Raw genomic sequence first — 26158 nt, forward strand, 5'->3', positions numbered from 1 at the left:
AACCAGAATGTCTAATTCCCCCAAAGAGGACTCATCCGCTCACATCTTGACCAACCAGTGTGGGGGACTGCGAATTCCCTGAGCAAATAATAAAGTTGACGTCACTTTTTGTTAAGACTTTTTTGGTCCTTTATAAATTCCAATCTGTCTTGCAAAACTGTGATAGAAAAAACATTGTCAGTTGTAATTGTGAGAGCTGGAAATGTAGATTGGCAATGGCAGTCCACTGAAGTGATTTATCTCAGGAGGATTTGCAGAAACAGCATCAGAATTAGTCGGTTTCCTGTTGTCGTTTTGTTTTTTCTCCCTGTGCCTCTCCCCCTCCTCCTCCTCCTCTCTCCTCGTTCATAATCTCCCTGTTCTTCCCTCTCTGGATCTGAGGAAACGCGAGGCAGAGGAACACTATCTCTGTGTTTTTCCTTTTATCCGTCTTGTTTCACAGCTTTCCGATTTTCAATTTCTCCCTGTTTAGAATGTCATGGTAGTGGTGTCAGTGGCGTGGCATGGAGGTTTGAAATGTCAAGACGGTGTAAAGGGGAGGGGTGAGCGGCGAGGGGAGGGAGCTGAAGGCTACAGGACCTCTGCTGTACGGAATTACTGACCCCTTTTATCCACACTTTTTTTTTCAGCTATGGTCCTAACAGGAAATCTGCTCTCTGCCTTCCTGAATGCTCCCAAAGTACACAATTTCCTGTACAGAGAGCCTTGTTTGGAAAACAAAAACAGACTGGCCAGAAGGAAGAGGGAGTGGAGGGGAGAGTGAGACGAGTGCTTGAAGGGCCCAGATGGGAAAGAGGGAAGAAAAGGACACATGGTTCTTGTTACCAACCGCTAAGCAGTTTCATATTTTCCCCCCACACTGAACCAGGCTAAAGCTTCAACTACAATCATAGCATGTGGAAACAGCCAAAGACAGGTTTAAATGAAATGAATGTGAATTTTTTTTTTTTAAACTAAAAAAAAAAAAAGAAACTTGAAGAACAGTAAATTCTGGATTCAACATCTGTAGTAGCCATCTGATGAGGAAACACTCTTATCTCCACTCCACACACACACACACACACACACACACCGTATGTCTTTATTTCAACTGTGTGAACAAACAAGAAATCAGTTCACATAGGAGTCCATGTGAATTCACATGCCCATGGTGTTGATCAGGAGTCAAGCAGGGTCAGAGGTCAGACATGGCTGTCACTATTACTGCATGACTGTGCATCTGGCAGCCAAACTGTGTTGTGAATGAGGATGTGATATTTCTTATGTAATCTAATAACGCAGTACTGAACTGTGATTATAACCTCTAATTGTACTTTCAATCTCAGGGCACAGATGGGAAAGTATGGAGGCAAGAACCACAGCTGCACCAGACCTCCAACCATAAAGTGTGATCCCTGTATTCATAACAGCCCAGTTGTTTTTGGCTTGAAGCAGGTCCCCAGTCAAGCTTTGGGCATTATTCCAGGCTTGCTGTGCCATTGATCTCTCATCCAATACTGATGCAGGAGACAGCTGTTCCGACTGTAGCCCACCTCTTCATGGTTTCAGAGACATCTGACTTAGCCTACTGTAAGGAGAGTTATACTTTGGAAATCGATTCATCCCTGAATCAATTGAATTGCCTTGTTGCTGAAATGTGCTATACAAATAAAGCTTCCTTGCCTCTTCTCAACTCTGAATACTGTATTAAAGTTCGCTCTTCTTCTCGACAATCACTCTTTTCCTAATGATAATGTGGTATCCTCCTTGCTGGGATAGAATCTGAGTGTTTAAAAGTCAAAAGTTAGCGTTCGATGTCCTGGTCACCCTGGCCTCCAATGAACAAAGCTTTCTTTCTCCACCACAGGAAGAAGGGATGAGATCATTTTGTCCGTACAAAGCCTCGGACATCACACTCCTTCCCCCTTCTGATGTCCACAGGCCTGGACCAGCAGAACCGGGGCTCTCTGTCCAGACTACAAACACGTTTGGTCAAACGACAGTTTTGGGTTGTAGAGAAAGTGGGTGAGCAAGGGCCTCTTGTGAATTGCAGCCCAACACACGTTCAGAGATATAACAGAAGATTCTGCACAGGAAACTGATTCATGTACAAAAGAAAAACATTCTCAGACAGCTCAGTTAAAATAGTTTTATTACTCTTTTAAAAAACAACAACATAACTTTCATTGAAATCATAATTTGATGTGTAATTCCCCAATCCACCCAATGAAAATCAACGATCCACAGTGTGTTTTACATTTATCTCACAATCAGCAGGAAAATGCCCCAACAGATGGCGCTCTGAAACAATCATTATGGCATCCCTTTATATAATCAAAAATCATTCATCAGTTAGATCAAATCTGATCATGTAATAAATGTCACATACTGTACTGTATGAAATGCTACAGGTTTCACACTGCCTTTCCTGCTTACTAAAGGTACAGCCTTTAGAATATGTGTAAATACTATATTTCCTAAGCATGTAATAAAGCCTGTTGGTGTTTTCAAGCACAAACAGACCAAAAATACCAGAAAGATTAGTGTAGGCTCTGAACTGCCATTGACAAACGAGGGCAACTTCCTTCAGCTTTGAGGATCCACAAGCATTCAGGCCGGGGCTCTTATCAAAATAACATTGATACAAAGTACATTGTTTTTAAATGAAAATGTTTCGGTTAAGACTGCAGTTATTGCCACTGTAAGATGGATTTGATTGAGTCTCATGCTTAATGATCAGTTGAAAATCCTAAATGTATTTTGCAAACAGAGTAAGGCAACATAAATATAGTGTGTAGATCTCATGAGCATCAGTCACTACACATTATCAAAACAGCATGTGATGATCCGCATTCTTGATCCAAAATGTTCAACCTCTTACAAAACATTTAGAAAATGGAGTCATCAACACCATGCATGGTTGTAAAAAGATTTCATGAAAATTGCATTGCCATACCTTCACTATCTGGCTAAACAACATTTGGACCCTTAAATGCACGTTGGTGTATTTTGAGTCCAAGCTCTTTGAGAACATGACATATTACAACACCCATTCAGTCAAAAACAGGTTTCTGAGGTACTACAAAAAATCATGCTCCGTTTAAATGTATTTCTGAATGCATACACCATTTTTAAGACACAAATTATCAAACTTTAAAGCTACAGTATGTAGCTTCTTCAATATGAGCCTGCTATGACCAAGCTACAAACTAGCAACGAGGGAACATTCTGTCTGCTGAGGTAAATTCAGTCGGCTTCCTCCTGTGGGTCACGCCCACACACCCATAAAAGGTGCTTTCAGACTCTGGTACTTTTCCCCACGAACTAGGAACCTTTGGGGGTACTTGCTGTGTTCACACCACAGGATCCAGGGTTCACAGGGGCAGTTCTCAGTGAACTAAATTCCCCCCAGAAAATCTCCGTTGGCGAGGTAGTACTCTTGCCGGGAGCAGGTACTTTGTGGGTGGAGCGTCAACGCGGAACATTTCTGACTGGCTGAATAGGGAGCCTATTGGCAAAGTTTTATTTCAGCGGCGCCATGTTTAAATTCACTGCGCAAAAAAAGCTTCTGTGTTTGGCGATTGCAATGAACGGAATAAATCACAAACATATAAACATGAAACCGCTTTCCTAGTTCAATATTGTTTTAACTAAGACATCTGATGGAAAAAATAAAATCTCTCATGGACAGATCGACGTGTATAAGTCTGTGATCACAACCAAAACACTTCCATGTTTGACTGCTTAGAGCATCGCAGGGATTTCTCAAACTAAACTGAATAAATACCATGTGTAAACACGAAACTGCTTTCCTAGTTCAATCTTGTTGTAACTAAAACATCTTAGTTAGGAGCAAGGAGCTTTACCCCGCTGTGTGAACGCCATGTACACTGTCGCCATAAAGGGAATAGGGCCTTTTCCCCAGGGGGAAAAGTACCATGGGTTTTCTGGTCTGAAAGCGCCTGAAGCCATATGAGAATGCCCCATGTTGCTGAATGGATCTCAGCATGCATGCATGTTTTGAACCATGTGTGGCCACGCCTCTATGGGAGGAGCCACCCTCAGCAAAAAAGAAATTGTACACTCTGGTGTCGTCCCAACACAGAATTATAATAATAATAATTAGAATTGCTGTAGCAGATCCAAACAGTGGCCTACAAAGACACGGCTCTCACAGAGAAGCTCAATCGCGTATGCCTCTCAATTTATCATAGCAATATATAAATATTTAAATTCTTACATACTGCAGCTTTAACTTTCAAAGTTGGACAAGGCCAATGCAATTTGGTCTCAATCTAGTTCCCCTTTCTTTTTTATTTTTATTTTTGAGGCTCTTGAGCCCAAAATATCTCTTGGAAGCTATCAGTGTGCTAGAATCCATAAACAAAATGGTCTGAAGTGAAACCTTAATTGAATAACAATAGCCACTGACCCTATGGTAACTACTTAAAAACGTAATTGACCCATCACATAAGTGTTTTGTCAGTGTAGGACCTGTGGTTTGCCTATGTCCACGGTGACATTAATATAAAGAGGTGGCCTTTCCACTCGGAGTGCTCTGTAGGAACAGGTGTTCAGTCCATCTTTCCTCCAGACCTGGGGCGTCCGTCCAAGCAAACGCATTCTGTGAAGGAAACAACATCTCTCTCTTTAGATCCCCTTACATACAAGTGGTGGATATAATTCCAATAAAAAGGGACTCAAACATGTATGTATGTATAAAGGATGACTGACACGCTCACTGCAGGACATGTAGCAATGCACTGACCTGTCTTTGTTAATCTCGTTGCCACTGTCTCTTTTATGAAACACCATGGTGTAGCGTGCTATGTCTGGAGGCGGCCGCACTATCTTCATTTTCTGGATCTCCACTCTACAAAAGATACACATTTATCAGTGAACACAGAACAGAAATCAATCCCATTCAATATCTCACACAACACTGCAAATGGTTTAGTTCTGGTTCTGGTTGAAACGTTGATGTTGCAGAGACGAGGGTGTTTTGCAGTGTAGAGGGACCACCTGCTGTGATCTAAAACAGAGCAGCGCAGCTGTGCATGAACGTCAGCGCTGAAGGCCTTCAGGGGTCTAACCTGATGCGAAGGTCATCGTCCTCTCCACCCCAGCCCCAGTAGGTGTTGGAGAATCCATTCACCATGTGGAACTGCTCCTTCGTCATGGCTGTCACCCCTCCGAAGTAGCCTTTGTACCGCAGTCTGCAGAGACAAAAAAAGTGTTCATTTTCAAACTACCTTCCCAGGCACACAAATGTCTCATTCATAAACAGAGATCGTTTGCCAGAGAGAAGAGGGGTTTCATATCTACTAAACAATTGAGAGGCCCATTTTTAAACACACAAAGTCAACCGCGCCTATGTGAACACAATATTCAGACACACGGCCCAAAATACATTATTTTTAAATGACACTGTAATTACACGTCACATTTTAGTGCTATGTTAATGGTATGCACATACATTATCGCGACAGAGATTGTAAACAGACACATTGTATTTCACATATTAGGTATAGTAAGGTACTTGCTACTCCCAGTTTTTTTGTCTGACTATCGGAAAAAATGTTATGGAAAACGTTATGAGACTGTAAAGGAGATTGGATGTAGTCCCAGCCTTAGTTTACATGAGTTGCAAGCTCAGATACTTACTTGTATCCAGTGGCATTCCTGCCAACCACTAGGTGCTTCGGTTGCTGGTCACACTTGTACAGATTGTAGTCGTTCTCTGGAACCAGATCCACATCATGAAAAATAAAGCAGTCCCAGTCATGGTCCTTGAGAGCTTCCAGGTACCCAGCGTTCAGAAGCTTGGCCCTGTTAAACGTTGCATCTCCAGCCTGTAGGAACACAAAGTACCCAACGTTCAGAAGCTTGGCATTGTTAAACGTAGTAACACAGAAAACAACAAACAATTGTCTGCATCCCACTCAATGTCCATCCTCATCCACACTCTCCATGCATAAAACATGAAGGAGCAGAACAGAGCTGGCTTTTGGAATACTATTTCTCCGTGATCTCTGAACTGGTTTATTTGACCATTAAGGATTATGTTTGGGATGACAAAACCACTAGAACTGTGGCTAAATGCTGCTGAGAGGCAGCATATTATTATAAAGGTTTTGTTTATATTTTTGCATTTTTGTTAGCTAGACAGACAACCATCCCTTAAATTAATGAATCAGTGAATAATATAACTCAATAACTCATCTGCAACTGCTATAAAGCAGGCGTAATGAGGGCCGAGGGACCCAATGTGGAGAATCCCTTCCCCATTCCCCCATCCCAAATCAACTGTCGTCTGTACAGCAGAAAAACAGGCCCATCTGCCAACAACAACAACAACAACAACAACTGTAGATGCACTGAATTAGTAGTGATCTGAATGCAGCTGACTAACAATCCTATTGGCTTAGAAGCCATTCAATCAGAGTTGGTTTAACTCCATTGATTGAATGGCTTCTAAGCCAATAGGATTTGTCAACATTTGCATCATTAAATGGAATTATAGAAAGCCCTCATCGTTCTACTTAAGTAATAAACCACGAGAGGCCGTGTGTTATAGTGATTTTATAACAGCTAGGGGGCGTTGTTAGGCACGACACGAAACGGAGTGCCTAAAACCCCCTAGCTGTTATAAAATCACTATAACACACGGCCTCGAGTGGTTTATTGCTTTTATACTACGGTTACTACAGCTATTAGTGTAAAATAAACACACAGCAATGTAAAATATTAACATTTATTCAAAACGAAGCATCATTCCCTCAATTCCGCCGAGCAAAATAGTTCCCCTAACAAAAGGGTTGCCAAGCAACAACAACAACTACAATGCATCGGATCAAATGGGAGGCGCATTAATACTGAAAATGGAATGATATGCGGTCCCAGGTGTGTGTTACAAAGTATTAAAACACGGCTTCCAGCCAATCAGAATCAAGAACCAGAACTAATCGTATAATATTGGTTTAATAGTAGAACGATGAGGGCTTTCTAAAATTCCCTTTAATGATGCAAATGTTGGCAAATTATTAAGACCGTTAAGAGCCCCTCATTAATCTGTTTTAACCGTTAACTGATAAGGATAAAATAAACTATACAGGACAAGAACGTGTTGGAACCCCACTGCCCTTTACGTGGTTCAAAATATGATGAATCATGTTTTGATACAGTACAACTGCAATTTTGGGAGAAACTTTATACTACCTATCCTCAAAAGATTGTCAACTTGCTTGCCAGCAAGCATAACTCTGACGCACAATCAGGAATTGATTGACATTCTAAAACTGCCATTACAGCACATAGCCAGGGCGACTCAACAAGGCTCAATTTATTATATTTACTATTGTAGGCCTACAATTAAATAAGTATCCCTGTATTTAATCCAGAATGAAAATGTATCTAAATACAGGGCTTGATAGCCTAGTCCCAGAGCCATTACACATGGTTGTTGGGAGGATCTATGCTCTGTCTGACTGTCAGACTGTCAGCGGAGAACAGGCTACCTACTGTACTGTACCAAGCCACTCATATCCTGGCTATGCACAATTAGCCTCTCGTCAAAGCTAGAAGTCTCCAGAATGGTGCGCATACAGCTGACTTTCCATCATTTGAGTTTGTATTATTGATTAACCGGTTAGTCGATTAACCATTTACATCACTGCTCCCATTCCTTTCGACACACCTACTTCTCTGGGACGCAGCTACCCATAGTTACCCACAGTGAACGTGCTGTGTGTGTGGTTTGGTCAACTTCCTTCCTGAATTATCATGGTGGCCGTTTAGCTGAGCTGGATTGGCTGAAAACAGTTGAACTGAATCTTTGCTCTTTTGCTTTTCTTAAGTGCCCGGGTGTGTTTCTCAAAGAGTTTGAATTACATTTTGTGAACTGAATTTGAAAGCCTTCAGAATTGAGTCTTAAAGGAGTAGTAAAGGGAAAATGCATGTTTAGCCCTGTTTTAAGGTTACTTATGATCATATACAATGGTTCAGATCAAAACGTTGACAAAACTAGCTTTTGAGAAAGTCTGAGAATTGCTCTACCACCGTTTTGGTCATACAATGGATGTGGGTGGGCACCTTGAAAAATCATTCAAAAAACATGTTAAACTCTCAATTTCAAAGAAAATAACTCACCGAGGTGTTAGTTGGCGTTCTGACATATAATTCGCCATAAAGTACTGAACCATTGTATATGATCATAAGTAACCTTAAAACAGGGCTAAACATGCATTTTCCCTTTACTACTCCTTTAACCTCCAACCAACTTGAAATAAAAGTGAAAATAAAAGCGATTCAGTTCAATTACAAACCATTAGATTCATTTCAATTTGAGGATTACATTGAAAATGCTATAATTCAAATTCAATGAGTTGAGTTTGTGCTTCTCTGGGCCCGGAGCGGCGGCGGGTACCTGGTGGATGACATAGATGGCGTAGTGCAGCTGCTGGCGCTGGAGGAAGGGGTGCAGGTGGTGCAGCAGGTAGAGGAGGTGCTTCTCACGGCTGCGGTGGGGGATGAGGATAGCCACACTCTGCTGGGCGGCACAGTCGGGCGGCTGGTACTCGCCAGCTGACACTCCTCTGTTCTCCGTCTCCACTTCCTTGAGTGTTAAGGTCGGCTCAAAGGACAGCTTCAGAGCCCCTCCTAAACACACACACAGAATGGAGATAGAAAAATATGGCGCTAAGTAAGTAGCCTATGTTTTTAAGCGGTGCAGACGCTTCTATGCGTGACGTGTGTCCACGTTTCAGTTCGTAGCATGAGATTTACACCAATCAACCAGCAGAGGGCAGTAGAGACTACTCATAAACCTGCACCACTTACTTCCCCACCTGGGTGTGATTTTAACCTTACTTAGTATGATACACCTAAAAGGCACACATCTTTACTCAAAGTGTAATGTATAGGCCCTAATTAACTAAAAATCTAATTGGCCAAAAAATAAACAGACATAAGCTACATGTAATTAGACCTATGTGCAGGCTACATTTTGTTCTATCCACAAACCAAGTCTGGCATCACATACTGTAGCCCTCTTTGCCCTCCAGTTCAATGACGAAGGCACCCCCACTGTCTCCAGCTACAGGGATGGGACATCTGCATCCCATATGGGGTTCACAATTACAGGCTGTTTTCAATTAACAAGGAGACATTGTGTACAGGCTACATGCACATTGTTGAACCACGCTGCATGCATGCATACATGCAAATGACATGAACAAAAAACAAAGCTCAACTGTACTGCATTGAAAGCTACACTAAAGTTTTACAACCACATACATGAAATTATGTTTCTCAAAAACAGAGAACACTACACTTCAGCTAGGAGTCTGTGCTACTTACGAAGCAGTGGTGATTTTGGAGGACAGTCCTTTTTGGGTGGTGAGGAGTCAGGGAGAGGATCAGAGAAGACTTGTATTGCTCTCTCTGAATTCAGACCTCTCAGGACGTCTGCTTTACTCAGAGTGTGTGCAGAGACTGGGGCTTCCTGGGCTTTCACAGTTTCTCCAGCAAAGGTAGCGATCCAAACCAACACGGAGAGTGAGAGCAGCAACACAATCACATATTTGCCCCTCCGTGGGAACTTAGACACGGAAGAACACATCCACATGGTGGCTTGAGTAGTAACGTGAGAGGTATCAACATCAAACAATATGTGTGAGCTCTCGGTCTTGATCTTTGACATGTCTTCTTTAAGTCACTCAGTACCATTCACTACAGGGGACTTGATCCACTGCAGATGAATCATCCCATAGCGAAAAAACATGTCTGATGACTTTAACAACAACTGTCATTGCTTCCATCAAAAAAGAGAGGTCCTTTTACGATCATCGAAGTTCTTCCACTGCTCCAATCTAGTTCCAAGAGGGAGGTGGAGGTTTGATGAGTAAATAGCTTGATAGTTCCTTGTGCTGCAGCTACCTGTAAATGAAGAGACTGGAGATGTATTATACAATGGCAGACACAGTATCACGCCACACTGGCAGTCAACAGTCCTTTACCGAGGCTGTGCACTGAAGTGTTAAATTCTACACGTAGGCTACGCACCCCACTCCCTTCAAACAAAGGAGAGGAACAACTGTAGAATATTTTGTTTAAGGGGTCGGGATGGTTTTCTTTTCAAGACCTTCACCTGTTTGCGGTTTGGTTTCATGTTGTCACAGTTCCAAGCCATTGTCTTTAGGCACCCACTATTCAGCAAACCCCTGGATAGTAATCTCTGAGTTGTAACTGTATACCTGCCTTTGTGTGATTCGTGGCCAGTGGCTATGTAATTGGACACATTACACGCTCACGCTGCCACGTTGTTCTAAGCGTCACGTTTTCTCTTCAGAAAGCCAGCAAGCCCATGGATGTATTTAATAAATCGAGCTGGCATCATCCACAACAAAATGAGAAAGCAGCTATAATCTTGCCTAGTGTCTCCGTATGAAATGGCTTTTCGTGAGTGTTGGCCCTGTGAATGTCTCAATGGCAAGGGATTTCACTCTAGGCTTGAAAAGAACAAACACAATTTTCTAGACAATGCCAGCCAGCCAGCTAGCCTTCTATCTAGCCAACATAAATTCGGCTGGCTAGTTATAAAATCACCAGCTAATTTTGGTTATATTTCCGAGACCATGCAGGGACGAAAAAGTGCCATATCTTCTGCCTAACGTTACTAGACAACTAGTTTGCCTCACCATAGTACCGTACGCAAATAAAGGTACCGTAACTAGATAACTGCAAAGTAACGTTATTCCTGAGATATAGCACTAGCTTTCTACTGCAGAAGGAGTACGTTAACTAGCTACATGGAAACGAGTTATAAAGAAAATCCCATATCACTGCATATCTATCTAGCTTAGCCTATGAACAAGTTAAAACATGGAAGGCGATGTTTAAACGTTATAGCTAACTGGCTACCTTTTAACTTGTCTTTGCACTGATGATTGATGCTGTGTCGGTCAGCGCCACTCCTCCACTTCCGCAAACACTACAGTACGTGGACTCACGCGCGCGGTGATGCGCGTGGTTGGTGGTGATGGGGGGGAAAAGTTGGTGTCAGAATAAACATGTTTTGAATAATAATCCAGCCCTACAAGCAAACAGTGGAAATCTAATGGCATACACTCAGGCTCTGTAAATGTAAAACTGTAAATCAGGCTCTGGAAAAAGGTATTTTTTCTTCCTGCAAGAGACTGATTCATAGTCAACGCAAACAACGCAAGCTACGTTGTGAACGCAAGCTCCAACATGACTCGAGAGCTTGCGTTCTGTGTTTTGTTTTGTGGAAACGCAAGGAATTGCACTATTGCTTGCGTCAAGTGACAAATTTCGGCATGACACACGCAAAGACGCAACGAGATATTGCGTGGCCTTGCGAAGCTTGCGTTGTTTACGTCGACTATGAATCAGGCCTTAAACTAAAAGCAGGCTAACTAGAGATGGTGCTCAGAGAGCACAGACCTCCGCCCCTGAATGCATGTCGTGGCTCTGTGCACGGCAAAATTGAATGGGTTCTAAATTGACCCATACTACATCCACCGAATTTCACTGATGATTGATGCTGTGTCGGTCAGCGCCACTCCTCCACTTCCGCAAACACTACAGTACGTGGACTCACGCACGCGGTGATGCGCGTGGTTGGTGGTGATGGGGGGGGAAAAGTTGGTGTCAGAATAAACATGTTTTGAATAATAATCCAGCCCTACAAGCAAACAGTGGAAATCTAATGGCATACACTCAGGCTCTGTAAATGTAAAACTGTAAATCGTTCATAGTCAACGCAAACAACGCAAGCTACGTTGTGAACGCAAGCTCCAACATGACTCGAGAGCTTGCGTTCTGTGTTTTGTTTTGTGGAAACGCAAGGAATTGCACTATTGCTTGCGTCAAGTGACAAATTTCGGCATGACACACGCAAAGACGCAACGAGATATTGCGTGGCCTTGCGAAGCTTGCGTTGTTTACGTCGACTATGAATCAGGCCTTAAACTAAAAGTAGGCTAACTAGAGATGGTGCTCAGAGAGCACAGACCTCCGCCCCTGAATGCATGTCGTGGCTCTGTGCACGGCAAAATTGAATGGGTTCTAAATTGACCCATACTACATCCACCGAATTTCATGAAAAGCAGTCAGGTAGTTTTTGTGTAATCCTTGTCCAAAAAATGAATGGATCTGAATGGCCATGCATTCTGGGCTCTCTCCCCACGCACCCCAGTCCAAACTCTGTGTCTCTAGCACCCCCACACAGGGAGCTGGCTTCATTCTAGGTTTAGTTTTCATTAGTGGATCCAGCCCATGATTCTGATCTGCTAAAAATGAATGGAGGTGAATGGCCGGCCATGTTTGAGCTGCCTGTGGACCCAAACCGTGCTTCTGCTCCAAAATTGAATGGGTTCTAAGTTGGACCATACTACACCCTTCCATCAAGTTTCGTGAAAATCGGTCTACTAGTTTTTGCGTAATCCTGCTAACACACACACACACCACCGAAAACATTACCTCTCGCTGCCGCTGGGGTGGAGGTAATAATGTGTATTCAGCGATCAGCCACACCATTAAAACCGCCTTCCTGAAACAGGTTCTACTCGTCGCCAAAACAGCCCGTGGAGTTTTAAAAATCATGTGGAAATAATTCAGCCTCTAATATTTTAGTTTTTTTTTATAGCCCTGTAGCTAAAAAAAAAAAGAAAGAACAACCATAGTGTAATAACACAAGGCCCTTCTCCTCCAATTACTCAGTTTGGCCGGGCGGCCAGCTCTAGGAAGGGTCCTGGTGGTTCCCAACTTCTTCCATTTAAGAATGATGGAGATCACTGTGTTTTTCAGGACCATCAATGATTTTTTTACCATCAACATTTTTTGTACCCTTTCCCAGATGTCTCGGAGGTCTACGGCCAATTCCCTCGACTTCATGGCTTGGTTTTGCCTCTCACATGCACTGTCAACTGTGGGTTATTACTGTTTTACATACAGTACAGTAGACAGGTGTGTGCCTTTCCAAATCATGTCCAATCAATTGCATTTACTACAGGTGGTATTATCTTTCCGAGTAGACTGTTTGGACGATTCAGCTTACTTTTAGTAAATCTAATTGGAGAATTAGCACCAGACATGTTTGTAAAGGTCCAAATATCACGATGTATTGCTTTAAGACAATTACAAAGTCAGTCTACTATCACCTGAAGAATATATCAAGGATTAAAGGATTTATGTCTCAGCAGGATCTGGAAAAACTTGTCCATGCGTTAATCTTCAGTAGACTCGACTACTTTAACAGTGTGTTTACAGGTCTCTCTAAAAAATCAATCAGACAGCTGCTGCTCAAGTCCTCACCAAGACCAAGAAAGTGGATCACATCATTCCAGTTCTGAGGTCCTTACACTGGCTTCCTGCCTGTCAAAGAATTGACTTTAAAATACTGCTGTTGGTTTATAAAGCACTGAATGGTTTAAGGCCAAAATATATTCCTGATCTGCTGCTACGTTATGAACCATTCAGACCTCTCAGGTCGTCTGGCACAGGCCTACTTTCTGTCCCCAGAGTTAAAGGAGAAGGCTCTTTTTCGACAACCTGGACCTTATTTACGGCATATTATAAGACGTTTGACTCACCGAGATAACTTTGGTGTAATTCGGAGGCCCGTAGAAGAAATTTAATATCCAGCGCGAGCCAAGTAGCCTATATCCATGTAATGGCGGCGGACGGGGCACCGAGAATGCAGCTTCTAAAAAATGTATTTTCTGCCGCGAAACAGTTGTTTTCAAAGATCATATTACAGAGGCATGTGAAAACCACAACAAGCCCTCGCTCTATGGAAGCACAACTAGCGATTCATACAAATAGATTGATGAAAACAACCGTTTCGCGGCAGAAAATAATTTTTTTAGAAGCTGCATTCTCGGTGCCCCGTCCGCTGCCATTACATGGATATACTTGGCTTGCGCTGGATTTAAAATTTCTTCTACAGGCCTCCGAATTACATCAAAGTTATCCCAGCGAGTCAAACGTCTTATAATATGCCATAAATAAGGTCCAGGTTGTCGAAAAATAGCCTTCTCCTTTAAAACAAAACATGGAAAAGCAGTGTTCAGTTTTTATGCTCCACATATCTGGAACAAACTTCAAGAAAACTGCAGGTCTGCTGCAACTCTGTTCTTTGAAATCCTAAAGACTTTTCTTTTTGCCGCTGCTTTTTATTACATCAAATAATAATTCATTCATACACTGCACTGTAACTTTTATTCTTGTATTTTATTTTTCCTGCATTTTGTTTTAAACGTCCTTTTATTGCATTTTTTGTTTTATATGACCTTTTATGTGTTGCACTTAATATCTCATGTAAAGCACTTTGAATTGCCTTGTTGCTGAAATGTGCTTTACAAATGAACTTGCCTTGCCAAACTTGCCTAATAGTAGTAGTAGCAGCAGTAGCAGTAGTAGCAGCAGTGGTAGTAGTAGTAGTAGCAGCAGCAGCAGCAGTAGTAGTAGTGCTGTAGTAGTAGCAATAGTAGCAGTAGTAGTAGTGGTAGTAGTTGTAGTAGTAGTAGTCGTAGTAGTAGCAGTAGTAGTTGTGTAGTAGTAGTAGTAGTAGTAGTTGTAGTAGTAGTAGTAGTGGTTGTGTTGTAGTAGTAGTTGTAGTGGTAGTAGTAGCGGTAGTAGTAGTAGTAGTAGCGGTAGTAGTTGTAGTAGCAGTAGTTGTAGTAGTAGTACAGTAGTATTAGTGGTACTGTAGTAGTAGAAGTACAGTAGTAGTAGTAGTGCTAGTGGTAGTAGTAGTAGTTGTAATAGTAGTAGTGGTGGTAGTAGTAGTGGTCGTAGTAGTGGTGGTAGTAGTAGTAGTAGTGGTTGTGTAGCCTTATTGATCCCCGGGGGGGATTTGCACTGTTACAGCATCAAAGACAACAAAGTAACACAATAATTTACAGGAGATACAAAACATCACAAATACAGTATTCCGTAGATACAAATATATACACAAATCCAAATATACCAGAGGACACCTTCAGAGAGCTCATGCCTCGACGGTACCAACACAATATTAGGTAAGTGGTTTTAATATTGTGGCTTAAGTGATCAGAAAATGCAAATGACAGCAAAAGTAGTAAATTTAATCATCATGGAATTAATGGAAACATGACAAGAAACAATATCAAAGCAAGTGTAACATGATGAATTAATTACAGGTTGGTTATTTTGTTGTTTTATAGTGTAGAACTAATAGAAGATATAATACAGTAGCAGCCTAAGCCTACTGTGCCGGACAACCTATCACTGATATTTGGGACTTGGAATACATGTTGTTTTATCCATATGTTCTCCAGCATATCACATGTCTGCATTTTGTGGACAAAATTGAATAACAAGAGTGTAAATTAGATACTGTAAGTCAATAGATTAAAAAAAACAAAAAAACAAGTAACATATTCATGGTTTAAAAAAAAAAAAAAATCAAAGCTTGTCTTTGTCTCTCATCGTTCCTTTTCAACAGACACCAGGTGCCTACATACAGCCCTACTCACCCTCAGCAGACTTCCTTTTACTACTTTGTTGAGTTTCTCCTGGACTCCTCAAAGCTCAAGGATAAAGTTACAGTTCCACTCCCAAAGCTCACCCTTGGCTTATTTCCTTTGTGGCCTAAAAGGGAATCAGGGTTATTGCCATTGGTCTTGAGGCTGATGGACGAGGAGGGGGTTGAGGCAGAGGATCCACCCAGACTGCTGGACCTCTTTCTGGAGGCTGTGCTGTGTCTCAGGGTGGCTTTGGCTGCCACTTTAAACGCATGAGCCGCTGTGCTGCAGCGGACCTCCTCGGTAGTGTTCCTGGAGGGCTTGAACAGGATGATGTAGACCTTGTTGAAGAAGATACAGGCCAGTAACCCGAAGCTGGAGGCCAGGATGGCGATGACCTCCACCGCTGACACGAATTTGCCGTAGGTGCTGAAGTAGGCGGGGATGAAGGAGATCCAGACGATGAAGAAGATGAGCATGCTGAAGGTGATGAATTTAGCCTCTGTGAAGTTCTCTGGCAGTTTCCGTGATTTGAATGCGAAGAAGAAACAGATGGCGGCCAGCAAGCACGTGTAGCCAATCAGAAACCCCAGGGCCATCATGGAGCCCTCGTTGCAGGTGATGAAGATTATCTCATCGATGTCGTGGTTCCTATAGCTGGCAGGCGGGGCGTTGTAGAGCCAGACCACACATATCATTACTTGCACAAAAGTGCACAGGAAAACCAGCAGGAACTGCAGGTTCAACCCCCACCACTTGCGGTGGAGACTGGTGGGAATCTTTGCTTCGAACACCAAAAGAACACGGTTAGTTTTGACCAGAATGCAGGAGATACAGAGGACAAAGCTGATCCCAAATGCAGGCTGGCGTAAACGACAGGTCCAATCCTGGGGCTCGCCGATAAAGACCAGAGAGCTGGAGAAACAACAGACGAGGGAGAACAGCAGGAGGAAGGACAGCTCTCTGTTCGTCGCTTTCACAATTGGGGTGTTACGGAACCGGAGGAACACTCCCATGACAAAGGCTGTCAGGAGAACCCCCAGCACTGCGAACAGCGCCAAGGCGATCCCAAAAGGCTCAGTCCAAGAGAGGAACTCGATCTCCTTAAGGAAGCAAGACGTGTGATTTTCATTGGACCAAGAGTCATTAGGGCATTTGATGCAAACACTGGCATCTGTGTGGAAAGAGAAAAGTCAGGGTATTATTTAGGAAATGGGGCACAGGTCAAACTGAAGAATAGATTTGTTTTGTATGTTGATTATATTTTATTATATATTGTATTGGTTTGTATTCTGTTTATATAGATATAACAATTATATATACACAATATATATTACAATATTTTACCTTACCTTTGTGATTATTGTATTCTCCATCTGAGCACTCTGTGCATTCAAAGCAGCAGGTGGGCATGCTCTCTATAATCCCCTTCCTGGTGCCCGGTTCACAGTCTTCACTACAGTTAGAAAACGGCACCTAAAAGAATGGAAATAGGGAAAACATCACAGAGGAAAATCTGAATTAAACTTTGATACAAACTGAAAATGAAAAACCCAATTTCAGGAAGATATGATGGGGAAATAATACCCCTGTTTTTAACAGTTTACCTCTGTGATGTAGCCATTCCACAGAATCTTGGTTCTATCGATGAAAAGGTGCGCTCCTTTCTTGGCATGCATCTTATAGTAGCCAACCTCCTCAAAGACGACCGAGCCGTCCTCACTGGACCGATGCCAGTTGATAATGGTGTAGTTTCCTGACAGGTCAGCGCTCTCGTCAAACTGGACCTTCTCCCCCATGCTGTTGGTGAAGTTCAAATGCCTGAGCTGCTTGAGCACCTGTGATAGAGAATCATATTTTTGCGTTTAGTGACAAAAAGACCAATGGGAAATGTAAGCATGTGCTTAAAATGCATTTCCCCAGGGTTGTATTGCTACCCATCATGCAACACTTTACCTGCCATGCTTCAATTTTCTTTATATCTGCGCAGGAGTTGTTGGCGAACAGGCCTCGTCCAGGCGTGCAGGTGAGAATGTCCTGCAGGGCCCGGGCGATGGAATGAACCGCTACATACACGTTAAAGGAGATGCGAAGATGGGTGTAATCCAGGTAAGGGGTCGCCACACTCGTAATGTCCTCCTCACCAGTGCACAACGGCCTGAAACTAGTGCTCTCATTCTCACTGTCCGTGACTCTCTGGCTGTCCTCTAGATAGCAATTAAAAGTCTCCTCCCAAAACTCCCTGACAAACTGATTGTGGCTGGACTTCCCAGGATGGACTTGCTGTAGGAATTCCTTGAAGCCAGGTATGCTGCCTGCCCTGAGGGCAAAGCCTATAGTTCCTGCCACCACATCAAGGTACTCTGGCTTGGCAATGAGTGAGGAACTTGCCCAAGCCTCACTGGCCAACCAGATACGGTCAGTGATGTTTCGTTTGACCATTTCTTTGATTAGGGGCTCAATGTCAGGCCCACTGGCAAACACTACTATGACCTTAGCTGTTGAGTTCTCAATGCGGTCAACCAAGCCTTGGATTTGGTCCTCATCAAAATACTGAGAGATCAGCTCATTCAGATGGATGCAGATGTCTCGCTCTTCCATCTCCTTCTCAAACTTCTCAATCCCCGGACGTCCATACTCGTCGTCGGACGCCACGGCAATGACCCAGTTCCACTGGAAGTAGTGGATGATGTCAGCCATGGCGGTGGCCTGGTGCTCGTCCGTGGGGATGGTTCTCATGAAAGACTTGAACTGGTTCTTGTTGCTCAGGAGACGGCTGGACGAGGCATAGCTGATCTGCAGAACCAACGATAGAACAATTAGGCTACTGATCTGCAGAACCAACGATAGAACAATTACTGATCTGCAGAACCAACGATTAGAACAATTACTGATCTGCAGAACTAACAATAGAACAATTACTGATCTGCAGATTCAACGATAGAACAATTACTGAGCTGCAGAACTAACAATAGAACAATTACTGTTCTGCAGAACCAACGATTAGAACAATTACTGATCTGCAGAACCAACGATAGAACAATTACTGATCTGCAGAACCAATGATAGAACAGTTACTGCCAACCGCTAAATATTCACATCGAATCCTTTAGTTAACCAGGCAGGCATCATTGAGATTAAAATCTCTTTTTCAAGAGCGATCTGGCCAAGGCAGCAGAAACATAAGACAATACTTAGAGACATACTTTCACAGAAAGAATCAGTTGTAGGCCAAGTTATCAAACACAGTTGCACTGACCAAGAGAACTGGTTTCATAGTCTTTTAAAATGGATTTAAATTCACCCAGTGTAATCAATCCTGGCAACTTCATTACATTTGTATTGCTTGAGCTATACTCACAGCACCAAGCTGGACTGCTCAAGTGTTGCTGTAGGCTAGGTGATATCAATACACTGTCAATATAGGCTAGGTGATATAAATACACTGTCAATAAGCCGTTGTAACATCTATACTGCTAACCTGTGGGATGTAGAAGAGACCCAACAAATTGGCGACTGCAGTGGAGACTCCGGAGCCGGACGCCCCAACCACGGCGATGGTGGACGGGATGTGATCTGTACAGTTGCAGAACTCATCCAAGTTCAGGGAATCGATTTTATTTTGAGCCACAAAACTCAGGGTCGCCTCCAGGGCCTTGGACACAGTGTTGCAAGTGTCAAAGATCCTGTAGCCCAGCGTGATGTTAGGCAGGAGCGCACTGCTGTTGTTGATCTCCTCGATCGCAAAGATCATGGCCTGAAGCCACCGGAAACCACGTAGATTATACCTGCAAGACCAATAACATGGCATGAATTCAGAGGGCTAAAGGAATAGTTCGCCTAATTCGCTTAGCAGAATATACAGTAGTAATTCTAATCATAACTGACAATAAACATTACCGAACACACTCTGTAGACTCTGGGCGAGCCGCTAGGTCCTGGTCTTTAGAGGTGACGCCAAAGTGAAGCGGGAAAAGCCCCCCCAGGAGAATGTCCCCAGTCTTCTGGGCCCTCTGATACGGTCCGTAGGTTGAAATGACACAGCTGGACCCCAGAAGGACCAGGTAATACAGACACAATCTCATCATTTCTCTCTCAGGAAGGACTTGTCTATCTTGTCTAGATCTAGACTCTGTCTAGCTTCCTCCAGTGGCTCTGGCTGTTGGCTTGCTGTTGATTCCGACTCATACTGCCGTCTGGGTTTCGTCTGACAGGCAGGAATGTGAGAAGAGAAGACAGGAGGTTTGTACTTAATCTCAACAATGATCATCAAAGCAGTTCAATCAAAATGCTGCCACAGAACCCTGAAAATAAAAGACATAACATAATTAAGTTGAATTTGAAAGTGTTCTCAGTTATAAATATCCATGATACCTTCAAAATACTGTAGCTTACAGCATTAAACAAACATTGATATAAAATCCTGCCACCATACTAAAGCACAGTGAATCCCTTTAGAATACGAAAGCACAATATGCTCCTGCAGTCCTACTGTTCCATGGGTACAGAAGGAATGAGTTGGGTTTGGACTCATCTCCATCAACATGACCTCACCGGGAACAAGCTAAGAGCTGGCCGTTGGGATAGCGTGACCGAGGGCTGGGTCACACTCCACTGCCACTTCTTCCTGCGCGAGCTGTGTCATGCTGTGGCCAGTGACCCATGTCACCATGGAGAGCTGTGATAATGGTCCCGCTGGATCTGGCTAATTATCCTGGAAAAATGCTGGAACAGGACTGTGCTATTGAACAGGCCTCGTAGACACACTCTGGACAAAGCTACTGGGCCAATTATACCCAGACCTGACTACCACCATGACTCTGCCAAATCTGCATTCAAATAAAACTGAGCTATAGTTTGGGATGGAATATTTTGAATTATATATCGATGTTACCCAATTGTACAAATAATTGCCCAAAGATTCCTGAGAACACAACATATTCAAATCCCCATTCTCAACCCTTTGGCCCTTTGCACACCCTGTAAAAGTATGAGAAATATGCTACCAAATCACTGTGCACTCTTAGCAAATATGTTATTTTAACACATCCGTGTGTTTGATTAAGGACCATATAACACATGTTCCAAGAGTGAATTCTTAGAATTAAAAGCGTCAAAGATTTGACAAATGAGTCACGTCTCCACACAATTATGCAGTCATAAATCTAGAGATTACATTAAAAGCAACAGAGATAACCACAACATGCTTCTACTGTTGGCTTTTAAACAACCAATATTAAATTCTAATAAACCGATCTTCCACTGATATTCAAAACATTAACATTTTATTGCATCTTCATCGAACTGTGCCATTTACAAGTTATATAGCATAAAGATATACTGTAACAAGACACTTACCATAATTCTTCATGTTTAGCAGAAAGGAAATAAATATTCAAGCTCAACAGCTACCATAGACTCCGTTGTCTCAAATCATTTGACTGGTTTCAGCACCCGAGCAGTTTCATTAAACCCAAGTAATGATTAACTGGGAGAGGGCAGCCCATTTCCTTCAGCTCATTAAGCTCTCCCTTCACTCCTCCTTCCTGAAATTTGCTGTAAACCACAAACTGATTCTTCTACAGGAACACGTGGCATTCCTACAGATCACACATTTCTCTAATATAATACAGGACTTAATGGTCATCGTTTACTGATATGTTTGTGCCAAATGTAACATTACCATTTCAAAGAAGTACAGTACACAAAAATAGAACAAATATCTAATTTATTTTCAGACCACAGAAATGTCTTGCCCCTTTAATGAAACATCTCCCACAGTGCCTGATGCACATGTCTAAACAAATGATTGAATCATTGAATCAAATAGCTTACACATTGTCCAGAACATAACATGAAAATATGCAGAACATAACAGGATAAACACAAACTTAGACTTGTAATTTGCAATGGGAGAGTTTGAACAAATTTCTACACCACAAACTTGTTCTTTGTTAAATTGCTCTTGGTAGCAGTGTCTGCATGGGCTTGATATCCTATGACAAGTTTGGTAGGTAGGCCAAGTCCTTCCTTGTATTTCCATCTAAAAAGCATGAAATTATACAAAACTTGATTAATCAATCACAAAAGTAGAACAGTTTTGCTTTTCACAAGGTACTCATGTTAAAATCGGATTAATCTCTTCAGAGGTCAACCATCCAACCAAGGCCATAAGTAATAGCCGATATCCTGGAAGCATTGGATTGCACCATTATTTTTTCCCCAACACAGATTTCCCTGTCAGTATAATGAGCAAGTATTTTCATTACGTTGTCAAGCATATGTCCTCATCCAGGACATTACATTTTACAACATGATGGCTAACAGGCCACATCTGGCCCTAGCAGGGGCTAATAGACCTGGGCATTTCAAACCTCTACTGACTACACAAACTGCTAGTGATTGATGTGAGAGTACTGGCCAAGTACATTCTCACCAAGATCACAATAACTGACCCTGAAAATAATCTGTGTTAAGATCAATGACAAAATAAAATGATCAGTGACATGGATTTGATGATAAATACTTGTAGACTCACCCAATGTAAGTGACAGCATCTCTGTTCTCTGTGTTGGTTGTCCAGATGGCAATTTTGTCACCTTTGGCTCTGACGTTGATGACAGCGCCACAAACGTCCCTGCTGAAGGAGCCGAACCCCTCTCCCACAAGACACAGGAGCTGGCCAAACACCCAACAATCACAGCATTACTAAAAGGGCCATTTGTGTTTTAGAAGAAATTTAAAATCCAGCGCGAGCCAGTATATCCATGTAATGGCGGTGATGGGTCTTCTGTCTTGATGAATCGCTAGTTGTGCTTACATAGAGAGCATAGGCCTGTTGTGGTATTTCACAAGCCTCTGTAATATGATCTTTAGAAACGTCTTTAGACACGAAATAGCTTCCTCACTTGCTCCAGCACGCATGCGCACAGCGTGCTGGAGCAACGATTGCGCGCTGTGCGAATGCGTGCTGGAGCAAGTGAGGAAGCTATTTCGTTTCGAAGACGTTTCTAAAGATCATGGCATGTGAAAACCACAACAGTTAGGCTCTATGCAAGCACAACTAGCGATTCATCAAGACAGATTGATGAAAACAACCGTTTCGCGGCAGAAAATAGATTTTTAGAAACCGCATTCTCAGTGCCCCCACCACCGCCATTACATGGATATACTGGCTCGCCCTGGATTTTAAATTTCTTCTACAGGCCTCCGAACTACACCAAAGTGATCTCGGTGAGTCAAACGTCTTATAATATGTCGTAAATAAGGTCCAGGTTGTCAAAAACGAGCATTGTCCTTTAAGTGATAAATGTAGTGGTACTAAATAGTCATACATTGTATCAATAGTTGAAATTGATATGGAATAGGTCAAAAGACTAGACATGAAAAGATGAATGGATGGAGAAAATAAAAGAATGCTGGAGTGAGTGACACTGAAGAGTTTGGGAGCCATATGAGAACAGAACAAGTACTGTAGCTGAAATGAGGTGAACAGTAATGAAAGTTTAAATTGATATGGAATTTTAAGAAAGGTTAGAGATTCCTACTTGGATTGAGGGGATGAATGTAGAGAGATCCAAGGAGGGAGATATTATTTTGGGCATGCATGAACATGCCAGTGTTAATTTTTTTTTTTTTTTTAGGGGTATACGGCTCAAGATAAAAGGGTTACTGACATGACATTCACATTATAGATGGTCTCTAGCTCAAAGAAAAGTAGGACAGATGAAATACAGATAGACTACTCAAAACAAACACAACGGAGGCAACGTTGGGAAGTTATTCCAATAACCTTATACCTTGTGAGCAACAGACCATCTTTGTCGAGAGATGGATAGCAACCAAGCTACCTGTACATTTTCAGAGTTCTTCAAAATTGACAAGGTTCCAGACTGTCAAACTGAGTTATGCGGGGGAGACTTAGCAGTGGACCAGTTACTCACCGTATCCAACCAGAAGTGGTCCAGTTCAGTGTGCCTCTGTTGCTTTGACAGGGTTATCAGCCAGCGTCCGCCACCCTTGTTACTTCTGTCCTCCCACATGGGCTCAATGCCGTCCTAAGAACAGACAGCGTCAGCTCCACTTATAGTGTAACACAGGAGAACCAGAACACAGGAGCGTCAGCTCCACTTATAGGGTAACACAGGAGAACCATAACACAGGCGCGTCAGCTCCACTTATAGTGTAACACAGGAGAACCACAACACAGGAGCGCCCTCACCAACAGGACTGCCAGTGGGAGGCTATGCTATTTTTTCATCATATCACTGCAAATTACTATAATATTACAAATGACAAGATCTTCTCTACGCCATGCATCTAAATCACAACCTTGAACACAGAGTAGTCACAACCAGTGGAGAGGCTGCTGGCCAGCTGGATGTTGTTGTACAACCTATTAAACCAAGACATGAAAAAATACATGAATGAAATGCCACAACTGGGTCTCGTTTAACTCAACCATGTTTCAGCTGCACACTTGCATATATTAACCTTGTGAGAATTTGAGAATTTGTACATAAACGGGAGGTGGAAAAGGGAATTCTTACGCCCAGAAGTCTTCCACTGTGTCAAACTTTGTGATGAGTCTTAGATTGTCCTGCCACCTTCTGCTCTTATCATTCTTATAGAACCACATGGCCCATCTGAAACACAGAAAGAACCACATAGCCCATCTGAAACACAGGTAGAACCACATAGCCTATAGGGCTGGGTATCAATTCGAATTTCAAGAATCGATTCGATTCACAAGGTTCAGAATCGATTATCACGTTTCAATTCGATAGATTCGGTTAGTGTTACTAAAACCTGCTTTTTTGAGCTGTAACCTGAATTACATGACTGCCCAGTTATGCAACACATCAATACTATGGCTGGGTATCGATACATTAAGAATTGACCCTAAAGCAGTTACACGAATGTACTTTTTATTCAACTTAAATTAAAAAGTATAGATAAATAAAAGACTATCTGGAACGGATGAATAATGAATTAATGAATGATTGAATGATTTAATGAATGAATGAATGAATGATCGATTTTGGGATTCATGAATCGATTCGGAATCATTTGGTACAGAATCGATTCATCGATTTTTTTTTTTTTTAACCAAGCACTAATAGCCTATCTGAAACACAGGTTGAACCACATAGCCCATCTGAAACACAGGGAATAAATACAATACAACTAGGCTACTTCATTCACTCACACGCTACCCGAGTCAATCACGAGCCATACATAGGCTATCTTACTTCAATAATTTGATTAACCACTGATTAAATTATTGAAAATGTAGGAGTCTAAATGCATGTGCAAACACCTGTTTTGTAAGGGATGCTTTACATGCGGTCCCACAACAACCCGAACCTCTTTGACCTCCTTCTTTATGGCTCCTTTCCCTGGCTAAAAAGAACAAGAAACCATTGTTGATACAACAACGATCCAACATCAATGACGATAATGGTAAAATGGTAAAAAGCAATTATCAGTCTCACCAAGTGTTGCTCCACAGACGCCGCCATCTTGAAATTAAACTTAATTGGAGTGACGTGTGCTTTTAAGATCTTGCGGGTATGGCTAATTGATAGCGCCACCACGCTGATGTAGGCCTAACGGAAAGTGAGCTCGCGAGATTGGCATGAATTTATGAGGCTAAATAGGACATCTGTAGTTATGCTTGACCTGTCATACATGGTTTAGTTTGTAGATTAAATTAAATAAACTGGAAGAGAGTAACTTTGACTGCCAAGACAAAACTTTTGTTATGCAGTCTGACTGTGTAGGCTACTTCTAATGTTGGCCACAAGATGGCGCTGGATTACTAGTGAATCCCCATGAAGACCGCAGATCAGATTGCTAGATCCATTGAAAGGAGTGGACTACAACATTTTTGCTGCATTATCTTTATTATTATTTTATAAATATATATTGTATTATTTTATTATTATATTTATTACCTTTATTATTATTATTATTATTATTATTATTAATCACCTTTCTGCATTGTCCTTGTGGGGAAATATGCCAAAATAATATATTTAGAATATATGCTACTAAATTTTAATTTCTAGAGACAAAGATTAAAGGGAAAAAGAAGGTTGCACACTCTATTGGCTCCGCTCATTTAAGCCTATTACAAAGAACCCAACGTTTCAGAACTCAGTGCAGCATTCGTCAGAACAAAGAGAGTGGACCTGCTTTATCCTTTTATCGTGTGGACTTCCCTCCGTTGATCAGCACCACGACACATTCTCGGGTGGGGATTCTTTCCTCTCTAGCCAAATTAAAATGAGGAATGGGGAATCAGGGGTGTTGTGGACAGAATGTGATTATAGTTTGATACATTTAACTACACTAAACTCTTTGTTGTAGAGAAGAATCTTGTATATCCATGAAATAGCCTAAATGGGGGTGGTGACCAATCAAGATCTACACGTGGCTTCTAGTTGGACAACCCATAAATGCGGCCCAATGCCATTCAATAAGCTCTGGATCCCTCTGTCTGCTAGAACTGCACCATGCAGGCCTCATAGAGAAGAAAAATAATCAATCCTCAAAAATAGAGTCTTCTTCTATTCTGAATCTATGACCCATCAGTAATAAAGACCAACTATTAATATCATTCTCATTCACTTTCTAGCTATTTATGGAGAATTTGCAGAACACGACCA

The 26158-nt window shown here is 42.1% G+C and overlaps 3 protein-coding genes across 3 annotated transcripts; all 3 read right to left on the minus strand.

Moving 5' to 3' along the window:
* Positions 1–2206: 2206 nt before the first annotated feature.
* On the minus strand, positions 2207–10962 carry b4galt4 (UDP-Gal:betaGlcNAc beta 1,4- galactosyltransferase, polypeptide 4). The gene is made up of 7 exons (XM_084449335.1): positions 10900–10962; positions 9337–9915; positions 8405–8637; positions 5644–5831; positions 5073–5195; positions 4748–4852; positions 2207–4603 (listed from the first exon to the last, which is right to left on the minus strand). The coding sequence occupies exons 2-7, from the start codon at positions 9677–9679 to the stop codon at positions 4462–4464; spliced, it is 1134 nt and encodes a 377-aa protein (XP_084305461.1). The 5' UTR covers positions 9680–9915; positions 10900–10962; the 3' UTR covers positions 2207–4461.
* Positions 10963–15520: 4558 nt separating this feature from the next.
* On the minus strand, positions 15521–19576 carry casr (calcium-sensing receptor; the record flags this gene model as incomplete). Its single annotated transcript, XM_084449476.1, has 6 exons — positions 15521–16662; positions 16841–16964; positions 17096–17326; positions 17445–18284; positions 18970–19276; positions 19389–19576. 6 exons carry the CDS (start codon positions 19574–19576, stop codon positions 15521–15523), a joined length of 2832 nt encoding a protein of 943 aa, XP_084305602.1.
* Positions 19577–21419: 1843 nt separating this feature from the next.
* Positions 21420–25009, minus strand: eif4e1b (eukaryotic translation initiation factor 4E family member 1B; the record flags this gene model as incomplete). The annotated part of the gene is made up of 7 exons (XM_084450292.1): positions 21420–21531; positions 22027–22166; positions 23432–23545; positions 23820–23883; positions 24038–24133; positions 24808–24890; positions 24983–25009. 7 exons carry the CDS (start codon positions 25007–25009, stop codon positions 21420–21422), a joined length of 636 nt encoding a protein of 211 aa, XP_084306418.1.
* Positions 25010–26158: the final 1149 nt, after the last annotated feature.

Source organism: Borostomias antarcticus (genome assembly GCF_949987555.1).
Source record: "Borostomias antarcticus genome assembly, chromosome: 15".
NCBI lineage: Eukaryota > Metazoa > Chordata > Actinopteri > Stomiiformes > Stomiidae > Borostomias > Borostomias antarcticus.

What these genes read in the sequence shown, in the direction of transcription:
- b4galt4 (XM_084449335.1), bottom strand. Translation starts at nt 9,679, where the DNA reads ATGTCAAAGATCAAGACCGAGAGCTCACACATATTGTTTGATGTTGAT. An exon ending in TCCAAAATCACCACTGCTTC is followed by an intron (nt 8,638 to 9,336) that starts GTAAGTAGCACA and finishes GTGTGTGTTTAG; the next exon opens with GAGGGGCTCTGAAGCTGTCC. An exon ending in CCATCTATGTCATCCACCAG is followed by an intron (nt 5,832 to 8,404) that starts GTACCCGCCGCC and finishes GTGTTCCTACAG; the next exon opens with GCTGGAGATGCAACGTTTAA.